At 46.0% G+C, this 17,805-nt stretch overlaps 1 protein-coding gene across 1 annotated transcript in view; it reads right to left on the reverse strand.

Annotated features, from left to right (window-relative positions):
* LOC126998055 (uncharacterized) overlaps positions 1–17,805 on the reverse strand; it is a 154,810-nt gene that overhangs the window by 23,980 nt on the left and 113,025 nt on the right. The window contains exons 10-11 of the mRNA XM_050859381.1: positions 15,136–15,235; positions 5,051–5,180 (exon numbers count right to left, since the gene is read on the reverse strand). Of these exons, the coding sequence (XP_050715338.1) occupies positions 5,051–5,180; positions 15,136–15,235 (230 nt within the window). The remainder of the gene's footprint in view (positions 1–5,050; positions 5,181–15,135; positions 15,236–17,805) is intronic.

A 17,805-nucleotide genomic window follows, 5' to 3' on the forward strand; every position in this document is an offset into this window, starting at 1 on the left:
ATTTTTGTGCAATAAAGCAACCCTAACGGATACTGAGTTTCATTATCCGTGAACCGACTAGCACTTATAACACTCGCTACCACCAACAAACACAGCCAGACTCAACACCGGTACCATCTCGCTCTTCTTTCTGCTGCTCGTTCCCTGGGAAGTCGAACGGCGTGGGGTACCCTTTAACTCTCTCCAGTCTTCTCCTGTTGCCATCTTTTGGGAGTACAAACCTGAGTCCCCACTCCCCAGGTACGTCTTAGCTAAGGTAGTGCTTTCCCCACATCTTTAAGTTAATCGCCTTTGTCGATGCCAGTGAGTGCACGTATTAGTTTGTGGGGGATGATTCAAGCTAGCTAAGCGACCGTACGGGCCGGGGGAGTTATATGTATATTTGTATGCCGTGTGTGTTGATTTTTTTTTTTTTTTTTTTTTTTACAACAAAGGAGGCAGCTCAAGGGCACACAAAAAAAGAAAACAATAATAAAAAAAAAAAGCCCGCTACTCGCTGCTCCTAAAGTAAAACAAAAGAGGTGGCCAAAAAGAAGATCAAATACAGGAGGAGAGGTGTCCTGATACCCTCCTCTTGAAAGAGTTCAAGTCGTAGGCAGGAGGAAATACAGATGAAGGAAGATTGTTCCAGAGTTTACCAGCGTGAGGGAAGAAAGAGTGAAGATGCTGGTTAACTCTTGCATAAGGGGTTTGGACAGTATAGGGATGAGCATGAGTCGAAAGTCGAGTGCAGCGGGGCCGCGGGAGGGGGGGAGGCATGCAGTTAGCAAGTTCAGAAGAGCAGTCAGCGTGGAAATATCGATAGAAGATAGAAAGAGAGGCAACATTGCGGCGGAATTTAAGAGGTAGAAGACTATCAGAATGAGGAGGAGAGCTGATGAGACGAAGAGCCTTAGCCTCCACTCTGTCCAGAAGAGCTGTGCGAGTGGAGCCCCCCCACACATGAGATGCATACTCCATACGAGGGCGGACAAGGCCCCTGTATATGGACAGCAACTGTGCAGGGGAGAAGAACTGGCGGAGACGGTACAGAACGCCCAGCCTCGAGGAAGCTGATTTAGTAAGAGATGAGATATGAAGTTTCCAGTTGAGATTTTGAGTTAAGGATAGACCGAGGATGTTAAGTGTTGAGGAAGGTGATAGCTGGGTGTTGTCAAAAAATAGGGGATAGTTGTTTGGAAGATTGTGTCGAGTGGATAGGTGGAGAAACTGTGTTTTTGAGGCGTTGAAGGACACCAGGTTCTTCTTGCCCCAATCGGAAATAATAGTAAGGTCTGAGGCTAAGCGTTCTGCAGCCTCCAGCCTTGAGTCGTTAAGTTCCTGAAGGGTGGGTCTTCTATTAAAAGAAGTTGAGTAATGCAGAGTGGAATCATCGGCGTAGGAATGGATAGGACAGTTCGTTTTGGAAAGAAGATCATCAATGAACAACAGAAAAAGAGTGGGAGATAGGACAGAACCCTGTGGAACACCACTGTTAATAGATTTAGGGGAAGAACAATGACCGTCTACCACGGCAGAAATAGAACGGTCAGAAAGGAAACTGGAGATAAATGTACAGAGAGAAGGATAGAAACCGTAGGAGGGTAGTTTAGAAAGCAAAGATTTGTGCCAGACCCTATCAAAAGCTTTTGATATGTCCAGCGCAATAGCAAAAGTTTCACCGAAACGGCTAAGAGAGGATGACCAAGAGTCAGTTAAGAAGGCTAGGAGATCACCAGTAGAACGCCCTTTGCGGAAGCCATACTGGCGATCAGATAGAAGGTCAGAAGTGGAAAGGTGCTTTTGAATCTTCCGGTTAAGGATTGATTCAAAAGCTTTAGATAGACAAGAAAGTAAAGCTATAGGACGGTAGTTTGAGGATTGAGCGGTCACCCTTCTTAGGCACAGGCTGTATGAAGGCATACTTCCAGCAAGAAGGAAAGGTAGATGTTGACAGGCAGAGGCGAAAGAGTTTGACCAGGCAGGGTGACAACACGGAGGCACAGTTTTTAAGGACAATACACTAGTTGTCTTACAAGTGTTGTGTTGTTTGCATTTCACTCCTTGGGGGGACTAGGTACCTTATTCCGGGGCTAACAAGGGCCGCGGAAGCGAGAACGTGGCTCTCTCGCCCTATCGGCCCCCCATAAAAAAGGGGCGCCCTCGCCAGGATTTCAGGTAATATAAAACAAAAAAAAATATAGATATATATATATATATATATATATATATATATATATATATATATATATATATATATATATATATATATATATATATATATAGTTTCTCTAGGAGTGGGTGGTCGTTATGTCGGGTGTAGCGTGCGCTTGCTGTCTGTGGCCCGGAAGCAAGGTTTGCCTTTCCACCGTGTTTCTTGTCGACCGTTTGGTTGTGCGAGTGGATTGGTAGGACGCCAAGTCCATTTTCTGTGTTGCTCAAGCTGACCTTCATCCACTCAAGTTATCTTTGATGCAGATTTCAAGGGTTCTCTTCGTTTGCGGTGCCGGTGTTTCCCTTTTAATGTTGTTTTGTTGCTTTTGAGTCTAGCGTGACCATATATATTTTTGGGGGGTGGTTTTGTGGTTCGGGTCTAACTTATTAACTTTGGTGTTTTGTGTATTGAGTTCAAGTGTACCATTTTTTTTTTTTTTTTGGTGTCGGAATTTGTTGAATAGGCGTTCTTCTAGTGCCGAGGGCGCCTTTGATTTTTTTCCCACCTACTTGCCTTTCCTTGCCAGCATGCCCCTCAGTGACTTAGAGGCCTTGAAGGCTCAAGCTCAAAGCCTGGGTCTCTCTGGCGACGATGTGGGGAAGTTTGTTTTGCAACAGCAGGCCATTCAACGGGAAGAACGTGCCCTAGAGCGACAGATGAAAGCCGAAGCCGAAGAAAGGAAGATGAAAGCAGAAGCCGAAGAAAGGAAGATGAAAGCAGAAGCCGAAGAGAAGAGGATGGAAGCCGAAGAGAGGAAGATGAAGATAAAAGCTGAGAAGGAAATAGAGTTAACACGGATCGCCGCCCAAGGAACACCTACCAAGGGTCGTTTGGAAGAAGCCGTGAGTAGACCACGTCTCCCACAGTATAAAGACGGAGAAAACATAGCCACGTACTTGACCTGCTTCGAGAGGGTCGCAGATCTCCTCGGTGTGAATGAGGCCACTTATGCCGTTATGTTAGGCTGTTTACTCACCGGCAAGGCACCTGATATTTACATATCTTTACCACCTGAGACTACTAACTCTTATCCACTCCTTAAGAAAGCGTTCCTGACCGGGTTTCACAAAACTCCGGATGGATATCGTGCTAGTTCAGGAGCGCAATTTTCAACACAATTAAAGCGTCTTTTCAAGTCCTGGGTAGAAGCCTCCGATGTACAAGCCACCTACGACTCCTTGATGGATTTAATGCTGCTGGACCAGTTTCTCTCTTTCCTCTTCCCGGACGTTCGCCTGTTAGTCAAGGAGCGGCTGCCCAAGACCTTGTCCGAAGCTGCTCGGGTTGCTGACAACAATGCTGCCGCCCATAACTACTACTTCCGGTCTTACTCCTCTCGTAAGAAGAATGCCATGTCTTCTCCTACCGACACGTAGTCTTTCCGAGCTTTTTCTCCTAGTTTGGCCGAAAAAGGAAAGAAGGCTACTGTACGCTGTTACAACTGTGGGGAGGAAGGTCACATCCGTCCCAACTGTCGCAAGAATTCCAGAGATTTTAAGGACAGCGCCAGCCCTCAACCACACAAGGTGGGATTCTGCATGGGAAGATAGCAACGTCAACACCTACAAGGTTGCCGGGACGGTTAATGGAGCTTGAAACTCCTCCATCATCAGAGACACCGGGTGCTCCTGTGTGGTTGTGTCCGAGGAAGCTCTACCCGATGCCTACGTCACCAACTGCAAGAAAGCCTTGGTCGCGGATTACCTGGGGCGGACAGATGAGTTCCCTATCCTGGGGTGCTACATAAAGTGTCCGTATTTCGTAGGATGGACCAACGTCATGCAGGCCCCCATTACGTTCGCGACGGTTCTAATTGGTAATATACCGGGAGCTAGAGCTACTAAGGATCCTGATAGTCTACCACCAGATGCCAACCACGCCCCGATGACCTCTGCCGACTCCAGTATTGCTTCACCTATTGCTTGTGCTGATGGGACACCTGCCTCGAGTTACAGACTGCCTGCTGGCACCACTCTTCCCGAGCCTACTCCAGTTCACCCTCAAGTATGTGTCATTCAGACCCGGGCTAGTAGGATGAAACGCTTACATCCCCTTGTTGTTCCCGCTCTCCAGCCTTTGTCTGTGACTCCGGAGGCCTTCGGCCAACTTCAAGCCTCCTGTCCTACCCTCAGCGACGTGAGGGCCAAGGTTAGTTCCGGAGGGGTTGATCACGTGAGGAATGGTGCTGAATTTCAGTTTGTGGAGCTGGACAGGCTTATATATAGGAAATGTCTTTCCTCTAATCGTCCTGACAAGCTTGGACAGCAAATTCTAGTTGTCCCTAACGATTGTCGGCACCTTATCCTCTCTGTTACCCATGGCTATCCGCCAGCCGCCGCTCGGTGACGACCCCACGCCCCCGCCTACGTTTACCGCCGACCATGACCACGATGCCGCACGTTTAGTGCCGTTTTCACTGATCGGGACCGAATGGGACTCTAAATCGTCTATGTGAACCCAGCTTAACTAACCAGGGGCACATACCCATGGAAGAGGAATAGTAGTTACATCAGGGCTTCTTCACCTGCTCCTCAATTCCCTGCACAGTGTGTGTCATAGTTTTCATCGTACTGACTTCTCATCATTTAATTTGTGTATTTTACGGTCACCGGTAGGCTTTCTGAAGGGGTACTCAGGGGTATTCTGTTTCCGAGACCAGTCCATTTTTGTTGGCAAATCTCTTTCATTATTTAGACCAGATGTTTTTTTAATACCTTTTCAATACCAACATGCATTATCGAAAGTGGTTAACGAAGTACCCTGTCTGGTATGAATTATATACGGAACAGATTTGTACACAGTTTCGTGCTATCATGATCTCAATTGTAAAAAAAAAGTTTACAAATGAATACGTACCCATACGTTCCTCAGCGAAAGGGAGGTCCTGACGGTGATCTTGATAGGAGGCCGCTGACACACGGTCGAGTTAGATGTGACGCTGTTCATCCAGTGGTCATAGAGTCCCGCCTCTGTGATCCAGGTAATACTGAGAACGATCCAAACACGAATATTAGTTTATATTAATCGAAAACTGGAATAAAATAATGTCTACATCGGCGTAAGGGCACGGTGTCCCGGAGAATCCGAGATTAAGTCCCGCTCGCCGTAACAAGATGACAATTTTTGGTCATTGACGGATGGCTTAAGACTACCTACATGCTGTTCTGAAGATAACTTATCAACCTAAACTCTATATAAACTCAATAAAGAGGATCCAAGATGAGTTCCGGGGGACAGCATGGGCCAAGCAAAATGACGCTGCTATAAAGCACTTTAATGCCCCATAACAAGCTGTGGCCAACCCCAGGTACCGCCAGGAATGCTTACTGGCACTATCGCTTTGGAGATCCGGATCTTTGCTCTTTTGCACAGGTATCGATAACGCCATAAATTCGTGCTGATCAGGTCCATAACACCGCCGTAAGACTTAGTGACACTTCCCAGCCCAGACATTACTGCTTTATCTAGTAAGCCATCAAACACCTGTCTTGGCTTAAGAGTCCAGCATGGCTCCTGGGCCAAGACCAAGGTACTGATGTTTGTGGACTTGCTAGATGAAACAATAGTCTATTCATGCATGTGTCGAGGACACTGGTGTCTCAAAAAAATTAACGAACCATGGTAAAGTAGTTAAGAACAACGACGATCGGCGATCGGCGACGATCACCTTGGCCCACGGTGTTCTGGCCTCGTTCAACACTAGTATATGGCGTTGTCAATTCCTGTGCAGAAGGACAAAGCTCGGGATCATCATGTCGCTTGTGCTCTTTGTGTTACAGTATGGCGACATATATAATTGCATAGTCCGTCAACGCCATCTCTGGCTATATATATGTAATTATGTATGTGACACGCTACTCAGAAGCCGACCATTCCAAACGGGTTCTTTTTGTAAATCAACGCCATTAGGAGGAGGCCAAGGGCAGAGTTCGTTGCTTGAGAAAGCCGACAGATCATGCCTTGAGGTACTCAGAATGGGAAGGGGGTCTCCATGGAGGTCTGCCCGGAGGCATTATTCGGTACTGTATACTGGCTCGGCCCCATACCCACAATCAGACATTCAACAGTCAGATGTGTCAGCCAGACCGAGCCAGTCACGAAGCAGGAAGGGCTTGGACAATGACATCATAATCAGTTTCAATTTTACAAATATATGAAATCAATATTTAGTTGCCTTACGATTAACAACACTGTATGAGTAACAATAGTCCAAAAAGGAGTAGTTGAAAAATACTTTTTAAAGCATTTTCTTAAGCTATCTCTGTTAAAATGATGAAGGATGCACAGTTGCCATGTACCACTTTCGCTGTGAGATAATATGCAGTGCGCCGCTCCTATACCAAAGACGAGAGAGAGAGAGAGAGAGAGAGAGAGAGAGAGAGAGAGAGAGAGAGAGAGAGAGAGAGAGAGAGAGAGAGAGGCGACCATGGAAACAGACCTCGCCACACTTCAAGTTTTGCTTTTATGCTTCGTAGGCAATTCATGTCGCGTAATACATACTTGCCTTTTTCATCAGTGGACAGGAAAAGGAATGCAGATTATGACTGTGTTGAAAACAATTCAAACTGACTAAAAATAAAGGAAACAATGCGAGTTGAAGTCAAAGACGGGTTATAAAGGTTTATACCACTTTTTATTTCATGCCAATTTTCCATAGAATTATTAAGCTACTGTAAAAACAAACCATGCCACTTGATTAAAAAAAATACTCCTGGATATGATGGTGTCAACAGATTATCGATACGTTAAGAAGGAAGGGAGATAAGCAAGTTTATATAATGAACTTATTAAACTGTAAGAATAGGCTATATTATGTGTTTTTACGCTACGAAGCCACTCGTCCATCGCCTACAATTTTGTATAAAAGCTTTCTTACCTCCCTTCCTTTCTTAGTTATCAATTATCTATTGATACCATCATCTTCAGGAGAATTTTCTTTGTCAGGTGACATTTTTTTTTTTTTTTACAGTAGCTTAAGAATTCTATGAAAAAATCGGCATGGAATAAAAAGCTATTGGTAGAGTGGTGTGGTAGGGGTGGGGGGCCCGAAGCGGCATAACTTCCTTGCTCAATCTGGAGGTTACACTATTACTGTGTCCGAGTGTACATGGCAACTTTGCATCCTTCATCATCATATAAACAGCGATGTCTTTGGCTGCAAGCTTAAGAAAATGCATTAAAAGTATTTTCAACTACCGCTTTTTTTATACTATTGCTACCCACTCTGTTGTTATTATTAAGGCAACAATATATCGATTTCATATATTTGTTAAATAGAAACTGTTTATGACGTCATTGTCCAAGCTCTTCCTGCGTCGTGACTGGCTCGGTCTGGCAGACATCTTTATTTTTATTTTTACAACATAGGAGACAGCTCAAGGGCACAAAAAAAAGGAAACAATAATAAAAAAAAGCCCGCTACTCGCTGCTCCTAAAAATAATCCAAAGAGGTGACCGAAAGAGGGGTCGATTTTGGGAGGAGAGGTGTTCTGATACCCTCCTCTTGAAAGAGTTTAAGTCGTAGGGAGGAGGAAATACAGATGAAGGAAGATTGTTCCAGAGTTTACCAGCGTGAGGGATGAATGAGTGAAGATGCTGGTTAACTCGTGCGTAAGGGATTTGGACAGTAAAGGCTAAGTCTATATATACCAAGTCAAGTCACTCTGCTTCAGAACTGCGACCGGTACGCGCAGGAGGCGGTTTTGGGGCGGAGCGGCGGGATGAAGTCACTTGGAGCCAATTAAAAAAATACCCGCCAGTTCAGGGGTGACTAAAGTTGGGGCCGTGTGTGCACTCTGGATGTGCATTCTCGCCCTCTTTCACAGCGCGTTTAGGCAAGCCACTGACGAAAAAATATGTATTTTTATTGTGCTATTGCGTGACTGTAATTTCAATGACTACAAACGGCGGTGTGGGGTGTGAGGGAGGGCATGTTGAAGTGATTGATTTAAATTAGTCCTCCTTTCCTCATTTTCTCTAAATCCCTGTTTCTACATTCTCTAGTTTGGCTCCAAGCAGTGTCACGCACAAACCACGCCTCGGCAGTGTCTCCTCCCACAAACCTGCGTATTACTTGACTTGGTGTATATAGACTTAGAGTAAAGGGATGAGCTTTAGAAGAAAGTCGTGTGCAGCGTGACCGCGGAAGGGGGGGAGGCATGCAGTTAGGAAGTTCAGAAGAGCAGGCAGCGTGAAAATAACGATAGAACTGATGGAGTGCCTCCTATTGTTCTTAAAAAACTGTGCCTCCGTGCTGTCACCCTGCCTGGTCAAACTCTTTCGCCTCTACCTGTCAACATCTACCTTTCCTTCCTGCTGGAAGTATGCTTTCATACAGCCTGTGCCTAAGAAAGGTAACCGTTCCAATCCCTCAAACAACCGTCCTATAGCTTTACGTTCTTGTCTATCTAAAGTTTTTGAATCAATCCTTAACCAGAAGATTCAAAAGCACCTTTCCACTTCTGACCTTCTATCTGATCGCCAGTATGGGTTCCGCAAGGGGCGTTCTACTGGCCTTCTTAACTGACTCTTGGTCATCCTCTCTTAGCTGTTTCGGTGAAACCTTTGCTATTGCGCTGGACATATAAAAAGCTTTTGATAGGGTCTGGCACAAATTTTTGCTTTCCAAACTACCCTCCTACGGTTTCTATAATTCTCTCTGTACCTTTATCTCCAGTTTCCTTTCTGTCCGTTCTATTTCTACTGTGGTGGACGGTCACTGTTCTTCCCCTAAATCTATTAACAGTGGTGTCCCACAGGGTTCTGTCTTATCTCCCACTCTCTTTCTGTTGTTCATTGATGATCTTCTTTCCAAAACGAACTGTCCTATCCATTCCTACGCCGATGATTCCATTTTGCATTACTCAACTTCTTTTAATAGAAGACCCACCCTACAGGAACTTAACGACTCAAGGCTGGAGGCTGCAGAACGCTTAGCCTCAGACCTTACTATTATATCCGATTGGGGCAAGAGGAACCTGGTGTCCTTCAACACCTCAAAAACACAGTTTCTCCACCTATCCACTCGACACAATCTTCCAAACAACTATCCCCTATTCTTTGACAACACCCAGCTATTACCTTCCTCAACACAAAACATCCTCGGTCTATCCTTAACTCAAAATCTCAACTGGAAGCTTCATATCTCATCTCTTACTAAATCAGCTTCCTCGAGGCTGGGCGTTCTGTACCGTCTCCGCCAGTTCTTCCCCGCACAGTTGCTGTCCATATACAGGGGCCTTGTCCGCCCTCGTATGGAGTATGCATTTCATGTGTGGGGGGGCTCCACTCACACAGCTCTTCTGGACAGAGTGGAAGCTAAGGCTCTTCGTCTCATCAGCTCTCCTCCTCATACTGATAGTCTTCTACCTCTTAAATTCCGCCGCGATGTTGCCTCTCTTTCTATCTTCTATCGATATTTCCACGCTGACTGCTCTTCTGAACTTGCTAACTGCATTCCTCCCCCACTCCGCGTCCCCGCTGCACACGACTTTCTACTCATGCTCATCCCTATACTGTCCAAACCCCTTATGCAAGAGTTAACCAGCATCTTCACTCTTTCATCCCTCACGCTGGTAAACTCTGGAACAATCTTCCTTCGTCTGTATTTCCTCCTGCCTACGACTTGAACTCTTTCAAGAGGAGGGTATCAGGACATCTCTCCTCCCGAATTTGACCTTGCTTTTGAACACCTCTTTTGTTTCTTTTTTTAGGAACAGCGAGTAGCGGGCTTTTTTTATTATTGTTTTCCTTTTTTATGCCCTTGAGCTGCTTCCTTGGTTGTAAAAAAAAAAAAAAAAAAAAAAAGATAAAAAGAGGCGCAACATGGCGGCGGAATTTAAGAGGTAGAAGACTATCAGTTAGAGGAGGAGAGCTGATGAGACGAAGAGCCTTAGACTCCACTCTGTCCAACAGAGCTGTATGAGTGGAGCCCCCCCCCTCCCCCCCCCCACACACACACACACGTGAGAGGCATACTCCATACGGGGACGGACAAGGCCCCTGTATTTGGATAGCAACTATGCAGGGGAGAAGAACTGACGGAGCCGATACAGAACGCCCAGCCTCGAGGAGAGGAGATGTGAAGTTTCCATTTAAAATTTTGAGTTACGGATAGACCGAGGATGTTTAGTGTTGAAGATGGTGACAGCTGAATGTTGTCGAAGAATAGGGGATAGGTGTTTGGAAGATTCTATCGAGTTGATAGTGGATAAATTGGGTTTTTGAGGCATTGAAGGACACAAGGTTCCTTTTACCCCAGTCTGAAAGGATAGTAAGGCCTGAGGTTAAGCGTTCTGCAGCTGGTTGTGGGTATGGGGCCGAGCCAGTATACAGTTCCGAATAATGCTGCCCGGAGGGATATTTAGGAAGGTAGGAAAGGTTTTCTAGCCCCGCGCCGCACTCATCGCTGATTCGCCGGCTGGCTCATAAGCTCCGCCCACCTCCATGACGTGTGTGTGTGTGTGTGTGTGTGTGTGTGTGTGTGTGTGTGGTTCATTCATCACAGCCCCGTATACGCAAAACTTGTTACAACTAGCAAACAGCTGTTGAGACTAACAAATTCCTGTTAGCCTTAACATTTTTCTGTTAAGCGCTAACAGATATTCACAAAGCTTGTTAAGGCCTTAACAACACTGTTAGGGTAACAGCGGCAGGGAGCACTTTTACCTCCTAGCAAACAGCTGTTATAGTCTATCGATTTTAACTTGAGCCAATGGGCGCAACTCATGTATTCCTCACGAGACCGCGCTGGTGCCACATCAATCCATTACTCTCCTCAGGGAGGGTCTCTACCTCGTTCTCTCTCTCTCTCTCTCTCTCTCTCTCTCTCTCTCTCTCTCTCTCTCTCTCTCTCTCTCTCTTGCATGGCTGTGCAGGGCGCGAGAGTAAGATCTACTTGTTGTCCATTATGGCGTAACGCTGAATGGTGCGGCTTGGCACCTGTTGCCAAGGTCCGTCAGGCGGCATCGTCGCATGATCCACGTTGCCAAGTGATATGGAAGGTTTACTAAGTCGTTGTCTTTCCTTCTAATCCCAAGCCATTCATAACACCATGCAGTCGTATTATGAATATGTATATATTCCATAAATAGATAACGTACAGACTAACAGTGAGACAGATCGCCATGCGCAGGTCATCGCGAGATCTGTAAAAAATGGGGGTTTCTCTAGGCCAAGCCACAGGGCTCAAGTTAGAGTCGATGGACTATAGCAGGATGGCGGCACAACAGCAACGTCTGGGGTGTGCCTACAGAGAAAGAGGAGATCTATTTTGCTGAATACAACGATGTTGGTGATGTCGGGAGGAGATGAGGGGCGGTCTCTTCCAGAGGACGATAAGGTGTTAATCCTCAGATCAGACGCTGGGTTCAGGTGACAGTTGATGGTGGGAATGCAGGTGGGCAGTATCTTGTAGGTCACTCAGGTACCCAGGGTTAGTAATGAGGTGCTAAGCTCCTGGGCCGGCGAGACACCGGTGATGGTTGCTACCCGGCTGGATGTCGCAGCTGTGGGAACAAGTGCAGAGCCTTGATAAAAGTGGCGTGCAACTTGCTCCTCCTGAGTGACGAAGCTACCATACTGCACTGTCACTTGAAATGCCCTTCCCCTGCTGCTGGGTGACTGAGAATGTGTCTTTCTGAGCCTGAGCGTGTCGGCAGGACCGGGATAGATGACGGGGCAGTGGCGACACACACAGCACTCTCTACGCTTCGTGGCACCACTGACACACTGCACTCAATGTTTGTCTGTATAATGTCACAACATCTCACAAGTGTTCATTGGAATAATGAGTTCATTGAAAAATGGAAAAAGGGGAGGGATTGGGGAGCCAAGGAGATGAAAGCCTTCGATAGAGTCTGGCACCAGTCTTTGCTTTCTAAACTGCCCTCCTTCGGATTCTATTCATTTCTCTGTTCCTTTATCTCCACTTTCCTTTACGGCCGTTCTACCTCTGCGGTAGTAGACGGTCACTGCTCTTCCCCTAAACCTATCAACAGTGGCGTTCCACAGGGCTCTGTCCTATCACCCACTCTCTTCCTGTTATTCATCAATGATCTTCTTTCCATAACAAACTGTCCTGTCCCCTCATACGCCGACGACTCCACTCTGCATTATTCAACTTCTTTCAATAGAAGACTCTCTCAACAGGAAGTACACGAATCCAGACTGGAGGCTGCAGAACTTTAACGTCAGACCTTGCTATCATTTCCGATTGGGGCAGAAGGAACCTTGTGTCCTTCAATGCCTCAAAAACTCAATTTATCCACCTATCAACTCGACACAGTCTTCCAAACACCTATCCCATATTCTTCGACAACACTCAGCTGTCACCGTCTTCAACACTAAACATCCTCGGTCTATCCTTAACTCAAAATCTCAACAGGAAACTTCATATCTCCTCTCTCGCTAAATCAGCTTCCTCGAGGTTGGGCGTTCTGTATCGTCTCCGCCAGTTCTTCTCCCCCGAGCAGTTGCTATCCATATACAGGGGACTTGTCCGCCCTCGTATGGAGTATGCATCTCACGTGTGGGGAAACATGGAAACATGGACTAGCAGGCAGCAGAAAGCCTGTTGGCTCATTACTAGGCTGCCTGCGTTCAGTGATTTAATCAATCCGTTTGCCACAGGAGTGGCTTGCAGGGAAGGATTAAAGCACTTGTGTACCTACTCTTGGGAACGTTCAGTTCACTCCTGTTGCAGCAAAGTGGCGATCAATGCGTTTCTTGAAGGAGTTGATGGTCTCTGCGCTAACCACTTCTGCAGGAAGGCTGTTCCAGTGGCGAACAACTCTATTCGAGAAATAACTCCTGCCGATGTCGGTATTGCATCGCTTTGCTTGAATTGTTTTTCCGTTGTTTCTTGTTCTCAGGTTAGTTTGTAGCGTGAAGAGTTTGGAGTGATCAACGTTGCTGAGCTTGTTTAGGTACTTAAAGACTTGTATCATGTCTCCCCGCAGTCGTCTCTTTTCCAACGTGAAGAGGTTGAGTCGCTCGAGTCGTTCTTCATAGGGTTTCGTCCTCAGTGATGGTATCATCTTCGTGGCGCGGCGCTGTACTCTCTCAAGTAATTCAATGTCTTTCCTGTAATTAGGAGACCAGAATTGCACGGCGTATTCCAGGTTGGGCCTTACCTGCGAATTATACAAGGATAACATAACTCCCGGCGTCTTGTATTCGAAGTTCCTCGATATGAACCCAAGCATTGTATTGGCTTTCTTACAGGCGGACTTGCAGTGTTTTGTTTGTTTCAAGTCACTGCTGATGGTGACCCCGAGGTCTCTTTCCTCTTGCACAACATGTAGTGGTTCGCCACCCATGTGGTATATGTGGTTGCTGTTTCTGGATCCGATATGCATTACTTTACATTTGGTAGTGTTGAAGGACATCTGCCATTTTTCTGACGAACGAGTGATCTGGTCCAGGTCTCTCTGAATAATTTCGCAGTCTGCCGTCGTGAGGGCCTTCCCACCCACCTTTGTGTCGTCGGCAAATTTTGAAAGATTGGATTTTAATCCTAGTTCTAGGTCGTTGATATATATGATGAAAAGTATGGGTCCCAGCACTGACCCCTGTGGCACTCCACTTGTGACCGGGAGCCACTCGGAATCCTGTCCGTTGAGTACAACTCGTTGTTTTCTTTCAGTGAGCCAGTCTTTGATCCACGCTGTCAGATCGTCGCCTAATCCCGCCGACTTAAGTTTCTTGAGGAGTCTTTCATGTGGCACTTTGTCAAAGGCTTTCTGAAAGTCTAGATATATAACATCACTGGGGATATGATCATCCCAGTTTTCATAGATACCTTGGAAGAAGTCCAATAAATTGGTTAAGCATGAGCGCTTGTTCCTGAAACCGTGCTGAGCATCGGAAATGATGTTGTTGTCTTCAAGGAACCTAACGAGTTTGTCTCTGATGATCTTCTCGAGGATTTTTCCCGCCACTGAGGTCAAGCTGATTGGTCTGTAGGATTTTTCCCGCCACTGAGGTCAAGCTGATTGGTCTGTAGTTTAGGGCCACACTTTTGTCTCCCTTTTTGTAGATCGGTGTTACGTTCGCTTGTTTCCAGTCTTTCGGGACTTTGTTTTGTTGTAGTGACAGATTGTAGATGGCGGTGAGTGGCTTAAGGATTTGCTGCTTGAGTTCCTTGAGCAGCCTGGGTGACAAGTCGTCGGGTCCGGTAGACTTGTTTGTCTCGAGTTTCTCTAGGTACTTTTTCACATCCCTTTTCAGCTCCACTCACACAGCTCTTCTAGACAGAGTGGAGTCTAAGGCTCTTCGTCTCATCAGCTCTCCTCCTCCTACTGATAGTCTTCTACCTCTTAAATTCCGCCGCGATGTTGCCTCTCTTTCTATCTTCTATCGATATTTCCACGCTGACTGCTCTTCTGAACTTGCTAACTGCATGCCTCCCCCCCTCCCGCGGCCCCGCTGCGCACGACTTTGTACTCATGCTCATCCCTATACTGTCCAAACCCCTTATGCAAGAGTTAACCAGCATCTTCACTCTTTCATCCCTCATGCTGGTAAACTCTGGAACAATCTTCCCTCATCTGTTTTTCCTCTTTCAAAAGGAGGGTGTCAGGACACCTCTCCTCCCGAAATTGACCTTTCTTTCGGCCACCTCTTTTGATTCTTTTTTGGGAGGAGCGAGTAGCGGGCTTTTTTTATTATTGTTTTTTTGTGCCCTTGAGTTGTCTCCTTTGTTGTAAAAAAAAAAAGTCAACAGGCTGACCCTGTGACTGCTGCAGAGAGCGCCATGTGACATATCTTGACCCGTGAGATCAGGACGTGTACACTCTTGTGTGGCTCTCACTCAGTGACATCTAATTATCTATTAATGATGAAAAAGACCAAAATATTAAGCTATCATAGACGTTCGCGGATCTTGTACTGCGGATACTAACTTAAAAGAAATCTCCTCTACGGTTCGTAAAGTATCTCACCGTTTGCTGATGCTCTGCACGAGGGGGCTGTGCTTGGGGCCGATCATGCAGTAAAGGAAGGACATGAAGGACTCTCGCGACGTGTAGAAGTCACATCGGCCTGCAAAAAACGAACAAAAATAGTGGGCGTGTGAACAATTCCGGAGGTTTTAAGTAACAACGACTAAAAAAATATGATAAGTGTTGAAGATGAATAAATAATTAGTTCACCTAAAGCATACACTATTCAAAAGGTACCAGAGCCTTCTCACTCCTGCTAACCATGATCTTTACATTTCCGCCCGGAATCGTGCAAGATCTATCCTTCGACTTACCAAAAGCCCTTTCACCCATAGTAAATGTCAAAAACCTTCCTTTTTCTAATTTTTCCAGAGACTTCTGGCATCTAGCCAAAAATATCTTCTCCAACTTCACTTCTTTCCCTCCTCTCCCTAACCCTGACGGCAGCACCGCCGTCTCAACTATCTCTAAGCCTGAACTCTTCACTCAAACCTTCTGTAACAACTCCAGTCTGGACGATTCTGGGCATATTCCTCCTACTCATCCCCCCCTCTGACTCCTTTATGCCTGTTATTAAGATTCTTAGGAATGATGTTTTCTATGCCCTTTCTGGCCTCAACTCTCAGAAGGCTTATGGACCTGATGGAATGCCTCTGATTGTCCTTAAAAACTGTGCTTCCGTGCTGACACAATGCCTGGTCAAACTCTTTCGCCTCTGCCTATCAACATCTACCTTTCCTTGCTGCTGGAAGTACGCCTTCATACACCCTGTGCTTAAGAAGAGTGATCGTACCAATCCCTCAAACTACCGCCCTATAGCTTTACTTTCCTGTCTATCTAAAGCTTATGAATTAATCCTTAACCGGAAGATTCAAAAGCACCTTTCCACTTCTGACCTTCTATCTAATCGCCAGTTTGGGTTCCGCAAGGGGGACCTGATGGAGTGCCTCCTATTGCCCTTAAAAACTGTGCTTTCGTTCCGACACAATACCTGGCAAAACTCTTTCGCCTCTTCCAGTCAACATCTACCTTTTCTTCCTGCTGGAAGTACGCCTTCATACAGGCTGTGCTAAGAAGGGTGACCGTTCCAATTCCTCAAATTACCGCCTTGTAGCTTTACTTTCGTGTCTATCTAAAGCTTATGAATCAATCCTTAACCAGAAGATTCAAAAGCCACTTTCCACTTCTGACTTTCTATCTGATCGCCAGCATGGGTTCCGCAAGGAGCGATCTTCTTACTCTCTTAACTGACTCTTGGTCATCCTCTCAGCCGTTTCGGTGAAACTTTTTCAGTTGCGCTAAACATATCGAAAGCTTTCGATAGAGTCTGGCACAACTCTTTGCTTTCAAAACTTCCCTCTTTCGGATTCTATCCCTCTCTCTGTTCCTTTATCTCCAGTTTCCTTTCCGGCCGTTCTATCTCTGGTGTGGTAGACGCTCACTGTTCTTCCCCTAAACCTATCAGCAGTGGTGTTCCTTAGGGCCCTGTCTATCACCCACTCTCTTCCTGTTATTCACCAATGATCTTCTTTCCATAACAAACTGTCCTATCCAGTCACACGCTGACGACTCCACTCTGCATTATTCAACTTCATTCAACAGAAGACCCTCTCATCAGGGATTACAAGACTCCAGACTGGAGGCTGCAGAACGCTTAATATCAGACCTTGGTATCATTTCCGACTGGGGTAAAAGGAACCTTGTGTCATTCAATGCTTCAAAAACCCAATTTCTCCACCTATCAGTTCGACACAATCTTCCAAACACCTATCCCCTACTCATCGACAACACTCAGCTGTCACATTCTTTAACACTAAACAACCTCGGTCTATCCTTAACTCAAAATCTTAACTGGAAACTTCACATCTCCTCTCTCACTAAATCAGCTTCCTCGAGGCTGGGCGTTCTGTATCGTCTCCGCCAGTTCTTCTCCCCCGCACAGTTGCCATCCTTATACAGGGGCCTTGTCTGTCCTCGTATGGAGTATGCATCTCACGTATACCCCCATACGTGAGATGCATACTCCATACGAGGACAGACAAGGCCCCTGTATAAGGATGGCAACTGTGCGGGGGAGAAGAACTGTCCACTCACACAGCTCTGTTGGACAGAGAGGAGTCTAAGGCTCTTCGTCTCATCAGCTCTCCTCCTCTTACTGATAGTCTTCTACCTCTTAAAATCCACCGCCATGTTGCCTCTCTCTCTATATTTTATCGATATATTCATGCTGACTTCTCTTGTGAACTTGCTAACTGCATGCCTCCACCCCTCCCGCGGCCTCGCCGCACGCGACTTCCAACTCAAGCTCATCCCTATACTGTCCAAATCCCTTACGCACGAGTTAACCAGCATCTTCACTCTTTCATCCCTCACGCTGGTAAACTCTGGAACAATCTTCCTTCATCTGTATTTCCTTCTGCCTACGACTTGAACTCTTTCAAGAAGAGAGTATCAGGACACCTCTCTTCCCGAAATTGACCTCTCTTTCAGCCACTCCTCTTGACTCTTTGTAGGAGCATTGAGTAGCGGGCTTTTTTTTTTCATTATTGTTTCCTTTTTTCTGCCCTTGAACTGTTTCCTCTACTGTAAAAAAAATCTCTCTCTCTCTCTCTCTCTCTCTCTCTCTCTCTCTATATATATATATATATATATATATATATATATATATAT

The sequence above is a fragment of the Eriocheir sinensis genome, chromosome 2, assembly GCF_024679095.1.
Source record: "Eriocheir sinensis breed Jianghai 21 chromosome 2, ASM2467909v1, whole genome shotgun sequence".
NCBI lineage: Eukaryota > Metazoa > Arthropoda > Malacostraca > Decapoda > Varunidae > Eriocheir > Eriocheir sinensis.